Source organism: Lycorma delicatula, chromosome 9 (genome assembly GCF_047948215.1).
Source record: "Lycorma delicatula isolate Av1 chromosome 9, ASM4794821v1, whole genome shotgun sequence".
NCBI lineage: Eukaryota > Metazoa > Arthropoda > Insecta > Hemiptera > Fulgoridae > Lycorma > Lycorma delicatula.
In genome coordinates, this window is record NC_134463.1 from 70207712 (window position 1) to 70230641 (window position 22930).

Consider the following 22930-nt stretch of genomic DNA (forward strand, 5'->3'; position numbering starts at 1 on the left):
TATCAGTAGAGTTTTTAAGGTCTGTTAAAGTATAATGCCACAAAATAATTGATAACAAAAGTAGAAGTAACATAATAAACTTGGTAAATTTTAACAAATTAACATATTATTGAAATGAAATGATATAAAGGAATTCTGAAATAATATAATCCTCACCAAAATGAGAAGAGAAATATTTTACTAAAAACAGACTGACTTATAAACAGTTTTACTAACATACTACTGGCTTCAGACTACACATATGACGTGTAATGAAGTCTAGTATTTTTTTAATACTGGTTTTAAGTACAACCACTTATTCAATCAAACTGGTATTTGTTAATATACCACAGTCTATATTAAGCAGGATTAATTTTGTTTTGCAATTGTAGCTCTGCTTATCTACCTAGAGTAACAGGTAAAATTTCTACATAACTATAAATGTTGCTAATTCAGATGCCAATTTAAATTTTTACTATAAATATTGCTAATAATTCTAAAATTATTTTTAGTAAAGATATTTCTTTTTTCAGAAGTAACATTTGATAGATAGCATATTTAGCATTTAGCATAATGAAGCCAAAAATGGTAGCAACAGTAACTATTTTGAAAAAAAGACTCTGGTAAAATAAGTACTTTTAACTATTTATTTATTTTTTGATCCACATCAAACAACAAGAGGTTAAAAGTAGTAAGTTTAAGAAGTAGTTAAAGTAAGTCATTTTTTTTTAATCTCATCTAATATTTGACATTCCAGGTAATGTAATTACCATCACGACATTGCTTAAGGCCAGCCCACACACCAAAGTTTGATACATTTATTTGAAATTTCATTATATATTTTTTTAAAATAAAATTATGAATTTTAGTGTACTTAAAGCAGAAAGCAATCCAAAATTAAAAAAACACAAAAAAATTTGACAGGCCAATTTTTCTTTCCTGAATTTTACAAACTTTAGAATTTTGGTCTACAATCAATCTTCTCTTTTTCCCCATTCTGTATTAGTGCCAAACCAACTAGGGCAATTGTATTTTGAGATACCTTGTCAAAAAAAAAACATACTGGCCTACTGTGATGAGAAATTATATGATCACCTCGCTCAGGAGAAATGACACACATTACTCCACTTAATCAAGAAGTTGTACACACATACTTCATACTAGAGTACAGCAGGATACAACAAGAAAGAAAATAAAAATTTTCACATACTGGCTTACAACATATAGCAACACTTCTGAAAATTATGCACTGCGTCATTAAACATAAAAACAAATACATTGATCTTAATTATTTATTAACTTTTATTAACAGAAAAAGCACCGCATAATTATTAACTGATCTTTACGAACAGATACTAAAATTCAAATAAACAATTAAAATGTTAAATAAAAAGGAAAAAGACTCCTTTACTTACTATTTATCCTAATAAATAAATAGACTAAAGATATAAAAATATATGTAAATAATTTTATCACAAGGTAAATAAATATATATAATAAAATAACTATGATAATTAATTTATTTCAAAACAATTATTCATAGGATGCCTGAAAACAAAGGACCTGAAAAAAATTGCCGGGGGCGGCTTCTCCTTCCTCCATTGCTAAAATGCTATAAGAAAAAAAATTCTGGATATTTCAAACGTTGCTCAAATGAAAAGGCTGTATATAATATTGTATTACAATTACACATATAAATAAGATCTGCTGAAACATAAACATAGCCAGTCTTGTCTTTCTCATAGACACAACAAAAATTCTACTGCTTAGACTTTTCAACAATAACCCCTCACAAAAATAATTAACTACTGATCGGGTAAGTATATGTGTACTCTCATTGCATTATCAATTTTTCATATATACATAAGAAAAATTGCAAAAAATGAATGTAAACAAATTTAGATTCTATTTAATAAAATAATAATAACGACCGATAGACTTAAATACCTTCAGAATTGTATGAATTTAATACAAGTCGTATCATAATACCATCCATTATAATAAAAAATAAAACAAAAAGAATCAACAGTAACTGAGGATTCAACAGTAGTTGAATCTTTAAAATTATACTTAAGAATATTATTCTGTAGAATAATAAGCCCCTATTTTCGTAATGCATTTTTATGACTGGCATTAACAAAATCGTAACATTGTAAAGTAGTCAAAATAATAAATAACAAAAATCACAACTCTCTTTTCTCATTATAAGTATTTAAAACAAAACAAAACCTTGTTCATAACTAATCTTTTATTAAAATACTACTTTGATCCAAGAAACTTATCTCAAACAAGAATTATTAGAGGAATTTATAGTGGCTAGTGGACTACAGCAGTGTTAATTCCACTTATATAATAAAAAAGGCATTAATACAAAATAGATTGTGTAAGTTTTTCTTTAATACAGAGCTTACTGTTGAATGAAGAGGGCAAGTGAACTTAAGGTACTACACTTAAAAAATGAACATATCTGCAGCAGCAAAAGAGCAGAAAACAACAAGCATATTACAAAACAAGATTAGATTAATCCCACAGAATAAAATTAGGAAAGGATGTATTTTAAAATGTTCATAAATCAAATAAAAACTATATAACAAGGAAAAAAATAATCTGGTAAATACTTGGATATAATTTTTTTCTTAAAAAAAGAATAACAATAACAAAAAATAAAAGAACTATTTAGTATAGCTCACCATATTCTTTCTTTTTCCCAATCTATTCTGGTTCAAAATTAAAATAACAAAAAAAAATTCTGGCAATTCAAATTCAATTTATTTCTCATTAGGATTAAATCTTCTTGCGCTTCCTGCGCCACTTCAAACATGATCATTAGCAAATGGAATACAATTAATGGCATCACAAAGAGACTTTAATTCCATATTATTGTATTTCACTATCTTTTAAGCAAAAAGATTTCAATGTTTTTATCACATAACATTTACATACGTTGCATAGTTGCAAAGCTTATAATAAGTTTAAATATGTTAAGTACTGCCCCAAGATCATACTGAATAATAACTCAAAACAAGTCTCCACTTTTGGTTTTGAAGCCTCCTTGTATAAGAATTAAAAAAAAAGAAAGGATAATCATGTTCCAAAAAAATAAAAGATAATCTGATCCTTTTACTAATACTAAAATGAGAAAAGAGAGACGGTTATAATAAGTAAAAAACTAAACTATAATTATGATAAGTAAAAACTTAATTGGTACAGACTGACCAATACCTGATCTTCGTTGAGGTAATTCGGTAAACCGCCGATGAAGATCTTGTGCGGTGAATCTGGAACGACAGTGCTGATCACTCCAGCTGCCACATAACACATACAACGGCCACTTACAATAACACATTATACGATTACAATACACAATACAATACAATACACAAAACCGATGACCTAAGTAATTTAATATAAAAAAGATATGATATAAGAACTTGCAACTAAGTTTACAACATAGATAATAGAAAAAAATTGAACTTGTAAGTAATAAAAGTACAGTGTAAATATAAATATTAATATAGATTAATATTAATAGAAAAAGGAAAAAGAAATCAACAGTTTGGTATGGTATTAGTATAGTATAGTATTGCTATTATAATGTATAACACACCCATACACTCATTCATTTATCATCAACATATCATTAATTTCTTTACTCATAGTATAATATGACCCACCTTCTTTTTTCAATGAAAAAAGAACATACAAAAGAAATGAACTACATTCATTGCGTACTTTATATTATATAAAAATATTCTCATTCAGATTTAAATAAGAACTGAGATCCTAGCATAGGCTCAATATTGTGATGTTAAGAGAGAAATTTTATGGTCACAAACAAAAAAGTATCACATTTAGCCATATTACACACAATTTGATTACAAGATCACACAGGAAAGTTACTACGTATCAAGCAGCACTACAATAATCAATGAAAATTTAGTATCTAAAATACAAAAATCAATATCAGATTTTTCAAAACTCTAACAGAAGGATCTGGCAAGCATCCCATCACAAGTAATTTTGCATCTGACTTCCCGATAGCTGACAACTGTAAAAGAAAACTGTCAATGCCTGAGCTCATATCTAATGATAATTACATCATTACATGCACTGACAGCTTTTATAATCATGACTCTCAAATAAATTAACCAGTCCCAGGAAAAAGCGAACCAAAAAGAACAGAATAGCAATATCAAGCTCATTTTTATCAATGTTGAGCAAAAAGAGATCATTTCAGAGATAACTGACCATCAATTCAAATTCATCACTGTTTTGTGATGACCAATGTGGAGATTAAGGAACTGCCTAGTCTTCTGGTGATATCAGAACTGGCATCTCACCATAACAACGTTCATAGCACCCATTATCCAATATTTGGCCACAAAATAGTTATCATATATCCTCGTCACCGGCCAAATCAACCCCCAACAAATTTTTCTGTTTCCCATCATGAAGCACAATCTGAAGTGTTTCAAACAGTGTTGAATCAATATCAGGTCGTTCTCAAACCTGTCATTAAAATGGAATTTCAAATAACATTCAAATAATAGATAATGTTAGAACCAGAGCACCCACAAGCAAAGGAAATATTCTCAAGGTAAATGTAAACAAAAACAGTTTAGTCATTAATTTTTATGTAGTCGGCCAGTAATATTTTTAATTCCAAATTCATATCTTTAATTATATAAAAGATATAAATTATCGTAGTGTCTGATCACACTTTTACTTCTAAACAATAAACTGTTAAGTTTCATAGTATGTACATGAACTTATGTAACAAATACATTTTATGTACATTTGACAATAAAACTATACTAATTATTACTATTATATAATAATGAAGAAGTATATAAACATCAAAATGCAAATACTGTAATGATGGGTCATATTATACTTTTCTGTAAAATCAGACAAAACAAACACAAACTGAAACATAAACCACTAAATTAACATAAATTAAAATAGGCACAAAAACAATTGTGCCTAAAATTTATATCTAGATATTTTTACAATTTATACTAACGAAATGTCAGTAAAATGCTAATCACAAATTCTTTAAGGTCGCATAAAAAAATACCAGTATAAATACCAGTATATCGTATAAAAAAATACCAGTAATGTATTTGACTAGACCAACATTGACATGCCACAGTGTATTAGATAGTTCCCCCTCACTCACTGCCATTGATGAATAGGATTTATTTCTTATCTTGCATGATCAAGCAGATATGCAATATGTTACTCAAACTTAAGTATCATCTAATAAAACAGTTATATCAATATCTAACATATTCAATTGTTCAGAATAAATAAGGACTATTTCTTCCCCTGTTTTAAAAGAAATACTATTAGACTCTAGCACTACTGCATTTTGTTTTAAACACAGCACTACTACCATTTCATTTCAAAAACAGTAAACAATGAAAGCTACAGGTTATACTATTGAGTTAAGAATTCGTCAGTTACAGAGCTTGTTTCTTAAGTACGATGTGAAAAATGACTGCAAATGTTAAAAAGAAAAATTGGTTGAAAATTAAAAAAAAAAAATTATTTAAACCAAAAATATCTAGATTCACCAAACATAACTATAAATAAACTTTCTTTAAACTACTGTACCACAGAAAGTTCATTAATGGCTAAATATTGAAAAATAATAACAAGTTTAATATTCGCTACATATACATTGTTTTCTGAATTAAGAAGTTAAATACCAGTAAAAACTAAATTTTAAAAAATTTGATTTTTCCCACTCTGGTCAATGCAAGCATCTTCAGTTCAATGATTAATGACACTCAGATTAATTAGTGTCATTAATCTGTCCAATTGTTCAATGGCAGTAAATGGGTTAAACATGTAAAATATTTCTAAGTAATAAACATAAAAAATATAGCCTCAGTCTGACATAACTTTTTTTTGTATCCGATAAAAGCTGGTAATATATGATACATTCATAGCTCATAATCTGAGCACAGCTACTAACACAGGGTTACATATTGTAACCATTCCATATATGTTTTAGAAGTGTGTATCATTACACCGACATGGTAGTTGGTGTCAAATGCCGAAATGGATGATCTTATTACAGTGATGCAAACATTAAACAAAAAATATAAAAAATTGATTTACTACAGACTGGTTCTTTCTACTTCTCACAAAGAACTTGAAAGTAAAAACAATTATTGTTATTTGCAAAATACTAAAGTCAAGTTGCTTTTTAAAATATTCCGAATAATACAATTTTAAAAAGTTGCTTTGCGAGTCGACAACAACTATAAATAGCTATATAAGTAGCAACTATAAATTTTTTTAGACAAAAAATACATATGAATTTCAAATACATTAGAGAACTCTTCTTTTAACATTGCAACAGACTGAGTTTGTACAGAAAACTAAAGTTCTTATATTCCACGACTATATTTTCTGATTATTTTACTGAGACTGACAATCATTACTTTCTACTCCAACCAAAATAAAGAAACGTGAACATCAGAAAGATGTAATTCAATGGGAATAACATTTATGAAATAGAAAAGAAAAGGCCTATGATTAAACAACAGTGTGTCACCAAGAATACTAATAACGTTAAGAATTTATTTGTTTAAAGTTCTGACCTTGAATTATAATAACATCTACACTTATACGCAAAAATAATGAAAAGATAGTAACAAATTTCAATGAAACTATTAACACAATTGATGAGTATTATATCCCAAGCAACTAATGTTCATGCATCTAGTGGTCATCATGCTTGAATCAATCTACAATCAAGCCTTAGCAATATTTTAATTTGTTATAACTAATGCCCTGAGACTGTTAAGGTTATTAGCCACTAAATGACACTATTTATTCAAGGAAAATTAATCTGAAGTATCATCATTCTCAAAAACATTTTTTTTGTAGTCAAAATACTAATTTTATTATTTATAGTTGCTAATAAACTGAACTTTTCAATAATGTCCTCGACAGTCTAAGTTAAAGAACATTTTAAAAATAATGATTAAACAAAACATAATTAAATAATAAAAAGGATCACTCAATAATATAAATTCACAACAGTTTCAAAATGTAATTTCTATGATCACTTTGAGAAGAATATGCCATTAAATATTTGTCTTTTTATAACTATCGATTGTTAATGAAAGCAAACTAAAAACTTTTTTCTTACAACAAAAATGGCAGCTTATTAATTTTTAATTCAATGATATATGTTTATTTTTTTATTATACTGTGTTGTAATAACAATATAGTACGCACAGATATTTAATAACAGTTAAAATATTATTAACAATACCACTTTGATAATTAGAAGTGGACATTTTTGTGTTTCATATAGATTATTAGTTTAAATTAGTACACCAAATTTCACATCTTAATCGATCTCTTGATATACTTTACATTGAAAAAAACAAAAATAGAAAATTAAGTATTATAGATTAATAATTTTTTTTTAATCATTTTATGTATGAACCCAATTCCTAAGTTGCTTTCCATATATTTCACGGACACACTGAGATATATATAGAAAATAAAGTACTGAAAGCAAAAATCTTTCCAGATATAAAAAGCACATAGAAAACACTGACTATAACAATAAAAACAGCATGAAACAGAGTAAAACTTACCAGGAATATTTACAGAAGCACTTTCTGACATGCCAGGCGTCGGTTGATAATCATGAGGTCGCCTAATTTTTAGACTCTGTCCTTTAAAGTTAATTCCATCAAACGCCATGGCTTGTGTTGTTTCATCTATTGATCGGAACTAAAACAAAAGATTGTCATATTTTATATTTAAATAATAATTATTTTTCTATTCTTCAGAAAGGCATCATCGTTTTTAGAAATAATTTGTTTCTCATGTCAGACTGTCTGTAACACCATCTAATAATTTTTCTTTCTTAAAAAAACAATATAAAATAATGGTTATATCAAATTTAATCACTGCAAGACAGAACTAACAATGCTAATTTACAATATCCTCTAGCAAATATATACATATGCCATTAAGGATGAATTGCATTGTTGTAATGTAATTTCACAAAAAAAAAACTCACATGGCATCATCTACAACTAATTCTGCTTGAAAGGGTTTAATATATTTTTTAACCTTAATTTAACTATTACTAGTATAGAAAGCAAAAAAGCATTTACTACACTTTGGAAATATTAACAATACAAATATCCCAAACAGAGGTAATGATGAAAATGTTTAATATTAATACTTGTTATTCCATACATACTTCAGTTTCATTAGATTTGAATTCAAATATTAAGATAATTAAAGCACAAAGAACAAAATAAAATCATCAAAACCTGTTTATAAATTACAAAGGATATTATTACTGATTCCATCAGTATCATCCTTAAGTACTTCAGAATTTGTATTTATAATGTTTTAATGAAATAGTCCAAATTTTTAAGAGTGAGCATCATAAAAGCAAGTGTAAAAAATCTGATAATAAAGTTTGAATATTTTCCTGGTATTGGTCATTTATACGTATACAGTGAAAAAATAGTTATAAACGAAAAAAGTTACCTAAGATTTCTTACTTGGGGTGGGGTTAATATATGATAAAGTTTTTTTTTTGTAAAATTATGATTATATGTTTAAAAAAAAGCAAGTTATTATTTTTTTTTTTTTAAATCTGAATTTCTTATTTTTTCTGCTCCTCTGCCTCCAAAACCATCTTCCAAGAAATATTTTTAATTTTTCTACATTTACTATGTTAAATAAAAGAAATTTTAAAAAAATACACTAAAAAATGTACAATCAATAACAAGGTTACCTAAAATCTCTTTTTTTAGGGGTGGGGTGAATTATGATGAAATTTTATTGTAATATTATTACTAGGGTGTATTATTAAATTGCTATTAAAAGTTAAAAAAAAGTGTTATTTAAAGTTTAAAAAACCAAATACGTTTAGAAAAACCTACCTGCTTCAGATCAAAACACTATTTTATTATTTTTAACATTGACTGATTTAGTATATTAAAATTACAGAGAAGTATAAAGATATGTGCGTGTATGTGTATGTGTGCATGTTTGTGTGTACCTCTTTATAAATAATATATTTAAATTTATAAATAATACAATAATAATTATAAACATTGTAAACAAAATTATTTTGAATTTAGAGGTACATATTATACACAAGAAACACCTTACCTATGGGTTTTTCCCATATCTGCGGTAGTCAGAAATTTATCTATAAGAGTTTGGAAGTAAAATTGTCTACGGTATAAATCATGTGCATAAAATTTTATTATGGGTCAGATACGTAAATGATCTTTTAGTTATATATGAACCAAGTATAAATAATGAACACAAAATAATTTTAAATAAATTAATTTCTTTTCAAGAAACATTGAGAAATTTACATATGAAATAGAACAACAGAAAATTAAGATATGTAAATGTTAATATTAAAATAAATGAAAATAACAATTGGAGTATATTAAAAAACCTACCCCACAAATGACATATAAAAAAAAAATATTTATAAATATAAATTTTTAAAAACATGATAAATAGAGCAAAATAAAATACACTAACAATAGACAAGAATTATATAATGAAATAAAGAATATAGCTGCTATAAAAAATGGTTATGATACCTCATTGATTGATAATATATGTAAAAAATATAATTCCAAATACTTCAATAAAATAACATCACTCATTAAAGCCCATAAATGAAAATGTGAACAAAAATTTGTATATAAACCACTCCTAAACAAATAGAATTATAGAAAACGTAATTAATGCTTATAATAATAATCTACATATACAAAAATGTTAAGTTCGTTTGTGTTCGCTTCAAAAACTCAAAATGTTCTGCACCGATTGAGATCAAATTTTAGCACGATATATAACCCGCATCAAAGATTGTTTTTATCTATTTTTCGCATCAGTCACATACTCACGACCACAAGAAAACAGTTTTTTCAACGGTCAGTTGTGTACCAGTGACCACACTATCTGCCAGAAGCGAGGGGATCACTCACCATACTAGCTAACAACAACCGCAGTCACATGTGAAACAATACCTGTTCCCAATTACATTGTTTATTAACAAAAAAAAACCGTATCCACTTGCACCTGATTCAGATTATTATACAATCTGAATTAAATATTCACTTTAATCGAGGTACTTTTGTGTGATCGTGTCGTGATTGAGCTGCGCCTTTCACCAAGCTCTGAATTTATTAGAAAATGACCAACAGTGGGATATATGTATTAATGACGCGTGCAACACTGCACATCAAAACCAAATTCGCGCATTATTCACAATTATATTGACCGCTCGCTTCCCTTCATCTCCTACAGAGTTATGGGAAAGATATCGATCGCATATGGCTGAGGATATTTTGCATAGAGTACGCCTAGAAAATACCAATATGACCATGGAATTTACAGAAGGCATTAACAACGAAGCATTGATAAATATTGAAGACAAGTGCTTAGCTATTGCAAATAAAGTTCTTAGTCAATTGGGAATGCCAGCACCCACCCGAGCTGAGATTACTTCATTTGATGTGGATTTACGCCGTGAACCAGAGTTACAACATTGGTGATCTTCAGTCATATGTCCAATCAAACATTCCCTAATTAACGCGTGAACAGAAAGGCATTTATGATCGCATAATGCAAATGATAAATGACGGAGTTGGGATGATGGAGTTGAAATGACTTCTTCTTGGATGCACCAGGAGAAACTGGGAAAACATTCCTCATTAGATTGACTCTAGCAACGGTTCGATCAAAAAATGCAATTATCCTGTTGCAGAATATTAATCAGCCAAAACTCTGCAACAGCACGCGACTTGCAGTTAAGAAATTGATGAATAACGTAGTGGAAGCAACGATTTTAACAGGGCCTTTCAAAGGTGAAGATGTCCTCATTCCTCGAATACCTATAATCCCGACCGATACACCATTTTAATTTAAAAGATTGCAACTCCCAATTCGATTGGCATTTGCAATCACAATCAATAAAGCTCAAGGTCAATCTTTAGAATTGTGTGGTTTAGATTTAGATGCGGGTTGCTTCTCACATGGGCAACTGTATGTTGCGTGTTCCCGAGTCGGCAAACCAGATAGCCTTTATATCTACGCAGACAGTGGAAAAACAAAAAATATTGTATATCCACAAGTATTGCAAAATTAAACTTCTATGAACGTATGCTTTGTTTTGTTTCTCATTTCTCATCCATGCAACCACAATGTGCCACAGCGAAGCAGGCGGGTAGAGCTAGTAATAAATATAAACCTAATAATCACATAATAAAACATTTAAAATATAATAAAATATTAAAAAATGAAACCTATTCTCCTGGTATTTATGAAATTTAAAATTGGAGAAACAAATAGATCATTTAAAGATAGATTTAAAGAACATTTCAGGTTATTTAAAAATAAAAAAAAGGTTTCTCAGATGTTGCAAGCCATTTAATAATTAGCTAACATAATATAACTAGTGGAAAATAATTTAGAATTATTGAAAAAGTAAATATTTTTAACCACAAAAGTAATAATAAAAAATTAGAAATTTTGATAGATTTTACATATATAAATACAAATGTAAATTATTCAGCCTAATGAATCTGCTGGCAGAATTTGATAGGGACAATTGACAAGTAATTTTAAATTAAATCATATATCAGTAAAATACTATATTAACATTAGATAAAAGTTAAGGAAATTTTAAGTATTAACGCTTTAGAATTTAAAAAAAAAATGTTGATTGAGCAAATATTTGTTCTAAAAATTTTAGAAAAATAAGGTAATATTTGTTCTAAAAGAGAAAAATAAGGTAAGAGTGTTCTTTATTTCTGTACTTGTGGAGTGGCTGAATAAGTTTATAATTTGTAATTAGTTATATATATATATATTTGTGTGGGTGTGTGCACACATGTGTGGTAATGAATTTGTACTTGAGCATCAAAGCACAAAGCACTGTAGCAGTGTACAAAGAACTTAACCAAAATAAGAGAACTTTAAATTCTTAAATTTATTTTAATCTTTACATCTGATGAAGCGGTACACACTGCGAAAGCACTAATGTTAAATATTACAAACACAAGCACTACGTGAATATTTTCATTTTATTATCACACAAATATATTTTTTATTGTAAAAACACAAAGATTTGAATAATTTAAATGTATTATTTCCTAATCTATCATATTCAAATTTAACCAGTTTATTAATTATACACTTTATACTATAAACTAATTTTTAATAAACAATAATAACTCTTAAAAACTTACCTCAAGAAAAGCAAAATTTTTATCAAGGTTTATCTGACAAGCTAACACAGGATTACCTGCAGCCTGTGCTAAACCTGATAAATGCATTTGTTGATTAAAAAATTCCATCATTTCATCCTAAAAAAAAAGAAAAAGTTAACATTAAACATAAGTAAATATAAATTTACATAAATTCAGAAAATTGAACTAACAGATAATTAACTCCATCCAGATATGCAATATAAATATAACTAATGCCCACTACACAACTACTGTATTTTTCTTAAAAATATTCTACCTAGTTCTTACATCTTGGAATAAAAAAAAATTTTACTCCCAACTAGCAACATAATTTTATGTACTTTCACAAAAACCGTATTTCAGGACATGTTATAACTACTCCTACAAAAATATATAATAAATATGTATTCTTAGGTAATAATTATTGTTAATGAAGCCAATTGTCAAGGACCTAAATTATAAAATTTTCCATCTGTAATGAATTCATATGTCGAATTGTTGACATAAAATAATTTGATGCGGACACCACATGACTTCTGTGTATGGCTGTTAAATTACATATACAAATTACGATTATTTTATGAAAATGAAAAGTACATAAAATTTTATTTCATTAATAACTTCTGATATTTTTTTATATTACTGAATTACTATTTATTGTAAAACGTTTTTACAATCAAAAGTTAATAATTATTAAAAAATCTATTTATGAATGTATATAATATAATTTGTTTTTAATTAAAATAAAATTAAAATAATTTATAAAAATGTTGAATTATCCACTCAATATAATTATTTTATACATTTTAATACCTTATTTGGATATAAGGAAGTCTTAATTATTACAAATAAATTTGACATTCTAATGGCAAAATTATGTTTCAATCTGTTTTAAAGTTTGTTTCAAACTTTATAACATAGTTTTAGTTTGACATTTGTATTGAATTAAATTAACACATTAATTTATAAAATAATATAAATAAATAAGTAAAATATAAAAAATTTATAAATAATTTATAATAATATAAATAATTTATAATAATAATATAAATAAGTTTATAATATAAATAAACGTTATTTATAAAAACAATAAAATATACCCCAAAATATACTTTCAATGAGTTAACTAATAAAAAATCATATAATAAATGAGATATTAGAATGTGAAACAGAAAGTTAATGATTGATCAAATTAAATAAATAAGTATGATTTCTGAAATGTAATAGAGGTTACTTCATTATTCAAAATTATTATTAAATTAATTATTTTTATATGATTACTACTGGTGAATTAATTGCATTAAAAACTAAATTCTTAAGAGCAAGTTATAAATAACAAACACCAGTACATAATAAAAATTCATAAAATTAAGAAAGAGTAAACTTTTATCCCCTTAACTCCATCCACCTTTTATAAAAGTTCCTTCAATAACCGAGGGAAGAAGTATCTTATCCATCTGCTGGTATATGCCTCACCCACAATGCTCTGTCTTTCTTCAAAACATTAATATTTTATTAAAACGAAAGAAAACAGGACAGTATAAATTAGAAATAATATATTTAACATTATCATTCAGTACAAATATTAATTTTTTTCATTAATGTCTTCATTACAAAAATTTTGATTATCACAACTAATTAACGAATGGCACAATATATTATATTAATTTTTCTAAATGGTTCTCCAATTCAGGCAAACACATGTTTTTTTCTTATTTAGAGTTAATTTTGAATGAAACTTTTTGAAATATCCCTAAATTATTCCCCTAAATACAGAAAGATTTCATTGCTGCTGTACTTTATCGTTTCCTAAGTTTGTATTTTTTCAGAAGAATATTTAACTTAAATAAATGTTGAAAATAAATTTGATAATTGTTAAAAATATTAAACGTAACTTATTTAAAAAAATAAAGTATGAATAATACTACAATCTAACTCAGCATTTACAGGCCCAAAGACTATTTATGACTGAATACATTATGTTTGTTATGAACAACTTTGCTAAGTTATAAAGTAGGTAACAAGTACATTTATCAGTATAGAAATTATGATAATTTCAATTTTGATTATCCAACAGATATTCCCTTAATTTGCAAAAACAAAAATAAACTTCGACTTAGACCTAAATGTCAGTATTTAGTTTGCAATGAAGATTTATTTAATAAATCGCATCTTTTAGCTCAACCTGCAACATTACCACCAGCATAAGCAATTTTATGATTTGACAGCAGTAAATTTACTCACCATCAAAGCAACATCATCTTAAAATCAACTTTAAATAAAAAGAATTAAAATAAATCTTAAATAAATAAACAAAATGGGGTTACACAATGACAACAAAAAAAAGACAATTGAATGGACATTCTTGCCCCTCTGATTGTGAAAAAACATTAAGAAAAATTGAATAGCACTTAAAAGGTGTAGATATAAAATCAAAATTTTACATTAACCCTTTTACTCTGTTTTTCTATACTGAGAAATCAAGTAAAAACCATATCCTAACTGCATTTGCCTATATAATAAATACAATTGCCATCACAGTGCATACATGGAGATGACATACGAGGTCTGTTAAAGTAATGAGACTGGTTCAGAAAATCTTTCATTTACAATCCAATTATACATGGACTTCAAAATAGTTTCCTTGGGAAGCCACGCAACACTTCAAATGATTTTCCCACTCTTCATAGCAGTGTTGAAATTAAGAAACCAGAATATCCTTCAGATAGTCAGTCACATTTTTTTTTATGTTTTCTACTGTACCAAAAGTCACAGGGACTCAAGTTAGGTGAATAAGGTGGTTGAGGAACTACAGGAATGTTTTTCTTTGCCAAAAACTCAATTGAGAGTGCAGTGTAACAAGGTGTATTGTCATGATGCAACATCCAGTTGTCTTTGATGGCTGGTCTCATGCAGGCAACTCTTTTCTGCAGTCTTTCAAGAATTCTCAGTAAACATATTGATTTAGTCTGTCCTGTAGGCAAAACCTCCTTATGGACAATGCCATTACTATCAAAGAATTAGCATGGTTTTGATTTGTTCATTTTTGCTTTTTTGTTCATTTTTGAGTTTAAAGTGTGCCACTCTGCTTGCTCTGATGTTTTGTTTCTGGGTCATATTCAAGTATCCAAGATTCAAAAACAGAAATAGCATATTTTAAAAATCAGGATCAGTTTCAATTTGACCTAGAACATTGTGGTACACTTCCATCCTGTTGTTTTTCTGTTCAACCATGAGTTTTTTTGGGACCAATTTTGCACAAACATTTTACATAATTGTTTGTCAAAATTTGATGGAATGTGGTACGGTTCAAATTCAATTGTTCTGCAATCATTCTGAAAGTTAATCACTGGTCATACTGTCCGGTCAATCAAGTCTCTGATTCACTTAACATTGTCACTTTTTGACGTTAACAGTCTTTCAGGGCGTGGTTCGTCCACAACAGATTCCCAGCAATCTTAAAATGCTTCAAAACACTTAAAAACTTGGCTTCATGACAGAGCGTAACCTCCATACGCCCTTTTCAATTTTGAATAAGTTTCAGTAGCAATCTCACAGAGTTTAACAAAACTTGATTGCACAATGTTGCTCATTATTAGTATCACTCATTTATGTAACACACAACAAAAACTAGTTTCACAAGAAGTCTGTTCACATCTCACATGGCAACAATAGACTAAAAGTATTAATACCTAATACAAATCAGCTGTTCATATAACCATACTTTACGAGTAACTTTACAGTGTTGCCACTTTGGCTGCCAAAAAAAAATAGTCTCATTATTTTATTTACAGACTTCATGTATGTTACTCTCTTACTGAAATAATTTTGACTAAAATAAACTCTGCCAAATGCAGGATTGTAAGTTCTTCTTTCTCTACAACTTTACAATAAAGAAATTCTAACTAGAAAAGAAAGTTTTGATAATTAAACATTCATTGTATTTTACTTTTATTTTACAGTTTTAAAATTGATTTTTTCTATGGTTTAAAATTATTTATGATATAATTGTCATTTATGTAAGCACTACCAAGATGCAATATATTTTGCATATATAATGGGGAAAAAAGATTGACCAGTTATTTGATGGGAGAAAATCTGGAATGAATTAAAAGAGTTAAGGAACATTTAATCCATGCTGCATTAAAATTTTATTAAGTATGAACTTTTACAGGTAAAAAGCATGGAAAGCAGGGATTTCCCCTAACCCAAAAAAAAGTTTCTGAAAGCTATCATTAGTTACCCCTTAAAATTTGATAAATACTACTAATTAACAAAATTAAAATCTGGTAATCCATTCTCCTAGAATAATGGCTTATATATATAAAATTAACTGATTTTATAACCATAAAACATTAGTACAATTAAACTTGTAACATGGAAGATAACGTTTATAAATACCTCAGTGACACCAAAAGGAATGTTTCCAACATACAGCCTACGGGCTTGCCTTGTTATTGTCGATCCTACAACAGGAACTGCAGCTTGTGGTGTATCAGCAACAATATTTGCCGGTATCTGACCAGCAGCTGAAAAGAAACAAAATAAATGTTTAAAAAATAAGAAAATGAAAATAAATATTATAAAGGTTAATTAAATAAAAGTTAACTAGAAAAACATCCAAAAACTAAATTTGTTTAGAATAATATTATAAGTTCACATCTACACAGTTCACGTTTTCCCTAATAAGCATGATTGAGAAATCATTGTTAAATTTCATCTGGAAAATGTTTTAAAAAATGCATAATATCAATTTCACACAGCCTTCTTTCTACAGGTTTTCTTGGCTACTTACCTTCACATATTAAAACACCTAATACATTACCATCATACACATGGCATCACAACATTAACATTGTGTACTTTGGTACCAAAGTTGTCAGGGAGTAAAACATTAAAACTCAATTCAGATTCCTACCAGCTGTTTAACCTTTGAGTGCCACGGCGATGATTTATCATTAGAAAATTATGTGAAAAATGTCATTGTGACGATCCGCCATTGCCACCTTTCTATTCTAAAATTGCCAGCAATTATCTGCCATCACTGTACATTTTTTATAAATAAAAACTAGTTTGCATCACATTTAGTTAAAAAGTGATTATATCTTTTAAAATTAAGTTCGATTCCTAACAAAAGGCTTTTGGAAACTTAACATTTTATATAAAAACAATGACAAAGAAAAAGATAAGTGAATATAATAGTTGTAACACCAGCTGTGCCAAACGCGGCTGACAGAACAGCAGAGTCAATGCATAAATTTACTATGCAGTTCATTATGTTTCCATTCTTTGTTGTTTTCAACTTGTTGTGGAGGTTATAATTAGTTAGTTTTTGTTGGTGGTGTGTTTTTATAACTAGGACTGTGTTCTAAATAACCAATTTAGTACACATTGTTTTGGAATATGGATCACGATCATTTAAGGCTACATGAAATTGACGGGCAATCACCAAGTGATTTATCTGTTAGTAATAATCATTCTGGCATTTCAGTGTTTGATGTATTTGAAAATGACCCAACATACACACCAGAAGCAGAAATGCAAAATAGGTATTTGTTTGTGAATTGTAATCAATGTCTAGGCCTAGCTGATGATGACATGTTAGATCAACTTGGCTCATCAACTAGACTTATGTCAATAAGACCTAATCCTATAAAGCACATAAATAGGGAAGTATTCAACAAAAGCTTTTCTCAATTAGATAATGACGATGATATCAATAAAATCTAGAGGTCCAGTTATAAGAAGAAAACAATTTTATCCATAATTTTTTGTACAATGAGACAGATAGTCCCAAACATAGTCCTCTTTTAAGTGCTCCTGTTGATTACTTTGTTTTTTACACATGCTCTGCTGAACATGTTTGTCATTGAAACAAATAGGTATGCCTATCAAACAATCAAAGAAAAGAGCCAGAAGTGTACACAAAGTGTGGGGAAGTTTACCACACCATGGCGTCTGTTTTTTAGGGAAAAAATATTATATTTTGAAAAATATTTAACTTAGGCTGTCAAGTATGATATAATTTTAAAGCTGTTTTCATGTAGTTTTTTACTATTAGAAAAAATTATTTCTTGAGTTGTAAATGTTTAGCTTTTTAACAATTTTAGTTTAAACATTGTTCAAGCAACTCATTTTTTTTTTTAAATGCCAATCCTTTTAAAAGTGTCAAGCATACCAAATGTTATTAAAAACATTAAATAGGCACTCATATCAGCTGAACTGTAATGAAGTAGCAACATTTTCTTTGAGGTGGTGACTTGCTGTTTCATTAACAGTGGGACAGAAAAGTGCTAGTGTCAAAGTTAAATGGCATGTAAAAAGTCTGTGAAAAGCTAATAAAATATACAGAAACATTAAAAATATCAAAACATGTGTACGACTAGTTGTTAAAAAATATCACGATCAAGAAAATGTTATTGATAATCCTCGATCTGGTTGACCAAGAAAAAATTCAATGAGGCAAGACAGAGCTATCATGAAAGTATCAAAATTAAATATGTTTGCAAGTTTGCCTGATATATCAACAGAAATATATCATAGTGCTCAGATATTTAAAAGAAGATGAAATATTGTAATTAAATTTATTCCCAAAGCCTCTTTTAAAAAAAGTTCATAAATCTAAACACAATCAATTTTGTAAAGACAGAACTGGTTAAAAGAACACTGGTATTGTATTGTATTAGAAGAAGTATTGTATTTTCTGTTGAAAACATTGCATCTGTATTCAAACCAAAAAAATTAGGGTCAGGTGAACAAAAACTGAAAAGTTTCTACCAGACTGCATCATTTCTGCTGTGTAACAAGGTGGGGATGCCGTTTTGGTATGGGATTGCATAATGTCAGAAGGTACTGGATATCAGAGAATCACTGATGGGACAATGAACAGCATAGAATACATTAAAACAATCGAAGAATTCATGCTTCCTAGTGTTCATAACCTGTGGGAGAGAATTTCATCTTCTAGCAGGACAACGTGCCTTGTCATAAATCTCAAGCTTCCAAGTCACGGTTTGATGCTAATGATATGGAAGTTTTGGACTGGCCAGCTTACAGTTCTGACTTAAATCTAACTTAAAATTAATAAAATTGAACGGCACTACAGCTGAATAAAAGAAAACCAGAAAATAAGGCCAAATTACGATATCAAATTGCAAGTCTTTAGCAACAGGTGATGAAAAAAATTTTTGAAATTGACTCAATGCCTGACAAAGTAGCAGCATACCTAAAATACTACGTTGGTTTTTCTCAATGTTTGCACAATGTTTTTCTTAAATGATGTTGCATGTTTCTTAAATTTTATTGATTTATTTATTGTAAAATAAAATTTTTGCAATAAATACTGATTTTCTTTATTTATTTAATGTGTCAAACATATAAGACACGTTTGGTATTTTTAAAGAAGTGCTTGAAGATTATAGGTCATCCCTGGATTGGAGACATGTTATTTTTATTTTTTTATAAATTTTTAGTTTGTTTTATATACACAAGATGTGCTTTGTTTCAGTTACTTTTTCAAACTAAAAAAATTTATATGTATTTATTCACAAATTTGAATTGTTTTGTTTTTCTTGTAGAAAACAATACAACAAATTAAAGAAACTAATTTCTCACAGATAAATTGTTTTCAAAAAACATTAAAATTTTTTAACATTTGTTTTTTAAAATAGTTTTAAGTTGTTCATTATGTTAAGTACATATACATTTTTATCAGAAATTTCCTCGTTGTTTATGTTGCTGTGAAACATTCTGAGATACACTTTTCATTAAAAAAATGCCATCAAAAATAAAAAAATTATCTTTTAGCATGTATTTGACAAGAAAGTTAGGTGAAATTATTTTTGGCGTAATTTTTTTCAAACCTTGACACTCGAACAGTTAATAATCTTCAGTCTTAATTCAATTTGGTGTTTTCCATAACTACACAATTACAACACTTGCCTCATATAAAATGACATCATAGTAAAACATAGATAACAAAGAAAAGCTGCAGCACATAACCTACTTGGCTCTAAAATATTGCTCACTTCAATTACAATGTAATTAAAATAGAAACATATGAACTTAGTTTAGTATTCGTATTTGTAGATCATTTATTGTAATATTTCGATAGCTAAATTTAAAACCTACTAGGTAATTTAAGTTAAGTAGATTACTGAAAAGTTTACGTTAACAAAATAAAAACGTTTCGAAAAATATTTTGTACCATTTTTAAATTATACATTAGACTACCACAATAAATAAAACAAAAGAAATGAATAAACAGTAACAATACCTTGCATAGCTTTATATTGAAGAGGTGTAATATGTTCAAAACCGGGTGGCGGAACATCCCAATAGAGGGAAGCTTTACGACGTCTAGATTTCCCTTTCTTCTCTCTAGGAGATCGTGATCGAGATCTTTTTCTATCTCTGGAACGAGATCTTTTATCCCTACTACGTGATCTAGTACGTTTTCTTGATCGTTCTCGAGAACGGGATCTTCTTCTCCTTTCCTTATCCCGATCCTTGTCCCTGTCTAAAAATTAAGAATTATCAATTACGTATATATTATGTAACCCAATCACACAAATTTATGCAATGATTTAATCTAAAGAACATATCTTACCTTTATTTTCTTCGCCCATCACTAATCGCAATTAAAATTCAAAATTAATAAGATCTTAATAAGTAAATTACATGTAACGCACCACCATCAAAAAGAAACCGAACAAATCCAAAATGGCCGAAAAGAGATGGCCGCAAAATTTATTAACTGAACACGTATCCGCCTGAGCAGCACTAGTCCTGACAGTGACCAATCAGAATAGATGAATGTATTTAGATCGAAAGAACAATCATTCAAAATGTAGTGTAAGTATTTAAAAACTGAATAGAGGGAAAATGTACTATCTCTTCGATTTTCATTAATAATCGTTCTAGAGTGGGGCTAATCAAAATAATCTTTTAATATAGAGGCCACTCTTAGTTCTGGCACCCACACATATGAGTTTACTTAGAAGAAAAGTAACAGCTCAGAAAACAATTATATGTAACATAATCCTTATAAAAAATAAAGAGCATTTAATGCCAGGTTTATAATAAAAGTGGCAGTGAAGTAAATTCCCTTTGCCTTCTTCATTGAGCCAAACATAATGTAGCCCATCATCATGCTGATCCATTGCAATGCATGTAATATTCCCATCAACAGTGACACTTCTCTGTTCTCCATAGACTATACAACATAATTACTCTTGAGGAAAGCAACTCTAAATAGTGAACAACTTGTATTATGCTTTTCTGTGGAGAAACATTGCATTGTAAGCATTAAATATGACTGCCATTCATGATCTTAAACATACAGTGCAATTACATGCACAGAAATTGTCATGCGGTCACTAGTTTCTTTAACAAATACTACTTTTCTACTGCTGGAATAGTTTAGCTGCAACCTCACTAACGAGGCAGTTCCATCTGTGGTGCCATTCTCACATGTTATGGAACACAGTAGGAAAACAACTTCTTTATAGATTCTCAGTGGTTATTGTTAATATAACAGACTGTTTAATAGAGTGTGTCTGGTCTCTAAAGAATTTAGAGATTTACAAAAGGAATAGTATATTCAATCTGTGTTGGGTCGATTTTCTTTGGTTTAACTTCTTGGTTTTGTCAATTTTAGTGTGATTTTAAGTTTCACATTGTTCAAGTACATTGAGATTTTTGATTTAGGTGCTCTGTATAAAATCTGGATGTTGTATTACTGTTTATATGTGTATACAAAATATATTATAACATCAAAAAATACATATCACCTTTATAGTCCCAAAACTCTTAGTCTTACCAATAGACAATCACGTTTTCACCTTCACTAATGCTTCTCCTATTCTCTGCCAATGTACTGATTATTGATTCACTTTGTGTTGTTTAGTAATGCATATACAACACACACACACATGCGTGCACAGAGAGAGAAAGAAGAGAGAGGGGGGTTAATTCAGTTAAAAAAAGCCTCCCTCTGCTAAAAATAATTTTACCTAATTTGAACACAAGAAGCTTTTTACTCTAGCATACAACACTACAACATACTAACTCCATGCATGCCATGTAGTTGGTATGCCCAAGTATTGTTGTATACTAGAGTAAATGAGCGACAATGAAGTGCAGAAGGAAGATAGACACTCCTCCTACTCAAATCAATCTTATCTGCATAGACTCATGAATTTACAAGTAGAAAGAAACGTTCCAATAATATTATGTTTATATTAATAAACATGATGAACAATCATAAAAATTACACAAGTCTAACTTACTGATGAATCAATATGTTCAAAATTAGTATTACAGTAAAATATATAATATATACACCTGTTATTTTATTTAACGTAATAGTCAGATGAGCTCTAAAATTTTATGAATTTATGGTATGAGGTCTACACAAAGTTAGTTATAATTAGTAAGAAAATACATAACCCACCCGGTTGGTCTAGTGGTTAACGCGTCTTCCCAGATCAGCTGATTTGGAAAGCCGAGAGTTACAGCGTTCAAGTCCTAGTAAAGCCAGTTATTTTTACACGGATTTTGAATACTAGATCGTGGATACCGGTGTTCTTTGGTGGTTGGGTTTTCAATTAACCACACATCTCAGGAATGGTCGAACTGAGAATGTACAAGACTACACTTCATTTACACTCATACATATCATC

General features: G+C 28.5%; 1 protein-coding gene across 4 annotated transcripts in view; it reads right to left on the bottom strand.

Annotated features, from left to right (window-relative positions):
* The window catches only part of U2af50 (U2 small nuclear riboprotein auxiliary factor 50), a 38875-nt gene extending 17892 nt beyond the window's left edge, over nucleotides 1-20983 (bottom strand). Inside the window, exons 1-6 of one of the 4 annotated variants that reach the window (XM_075374380.1) lie at nucleotides 20857-20983; nucleotides 20524-20766; nucleotides 16650-16777; nucleotides 12249-12365; nucleotides 7602-7740; nucleotides 3202-3257 (exon numbers count right to left, since the gene is read on the bottom strand). In XM_075374380.1, coding sequence (XP_075230495.1) covers nucleotides 3202-3257; nucleotides 7602-7740; nucleotides 12249-12365; nucleotides 16650-16777; nucleotides 20524-20766; nucleotides 20857-20875 — 702 coding nt within the window. In that variant the 5' untranslated portion in view covers nucleotides 20876-20983. Of the gene's footprint in view, nucleotides 1-3195; nucleotides 3285-7601; nucleotides 7741-12248; nucleotides 12366-16649; nucleotides 16778-20523; nucleotides 20767-20856 lie in introns of all 4 variants that reach the window. The other 3 variants (XM_075374379.1, XM_075374378.1, XM_075374377.1) reach the window with 3 other exon arrangements.
* Nucleotides 20984-22930: the final 1947 nt, after the last annotated feature.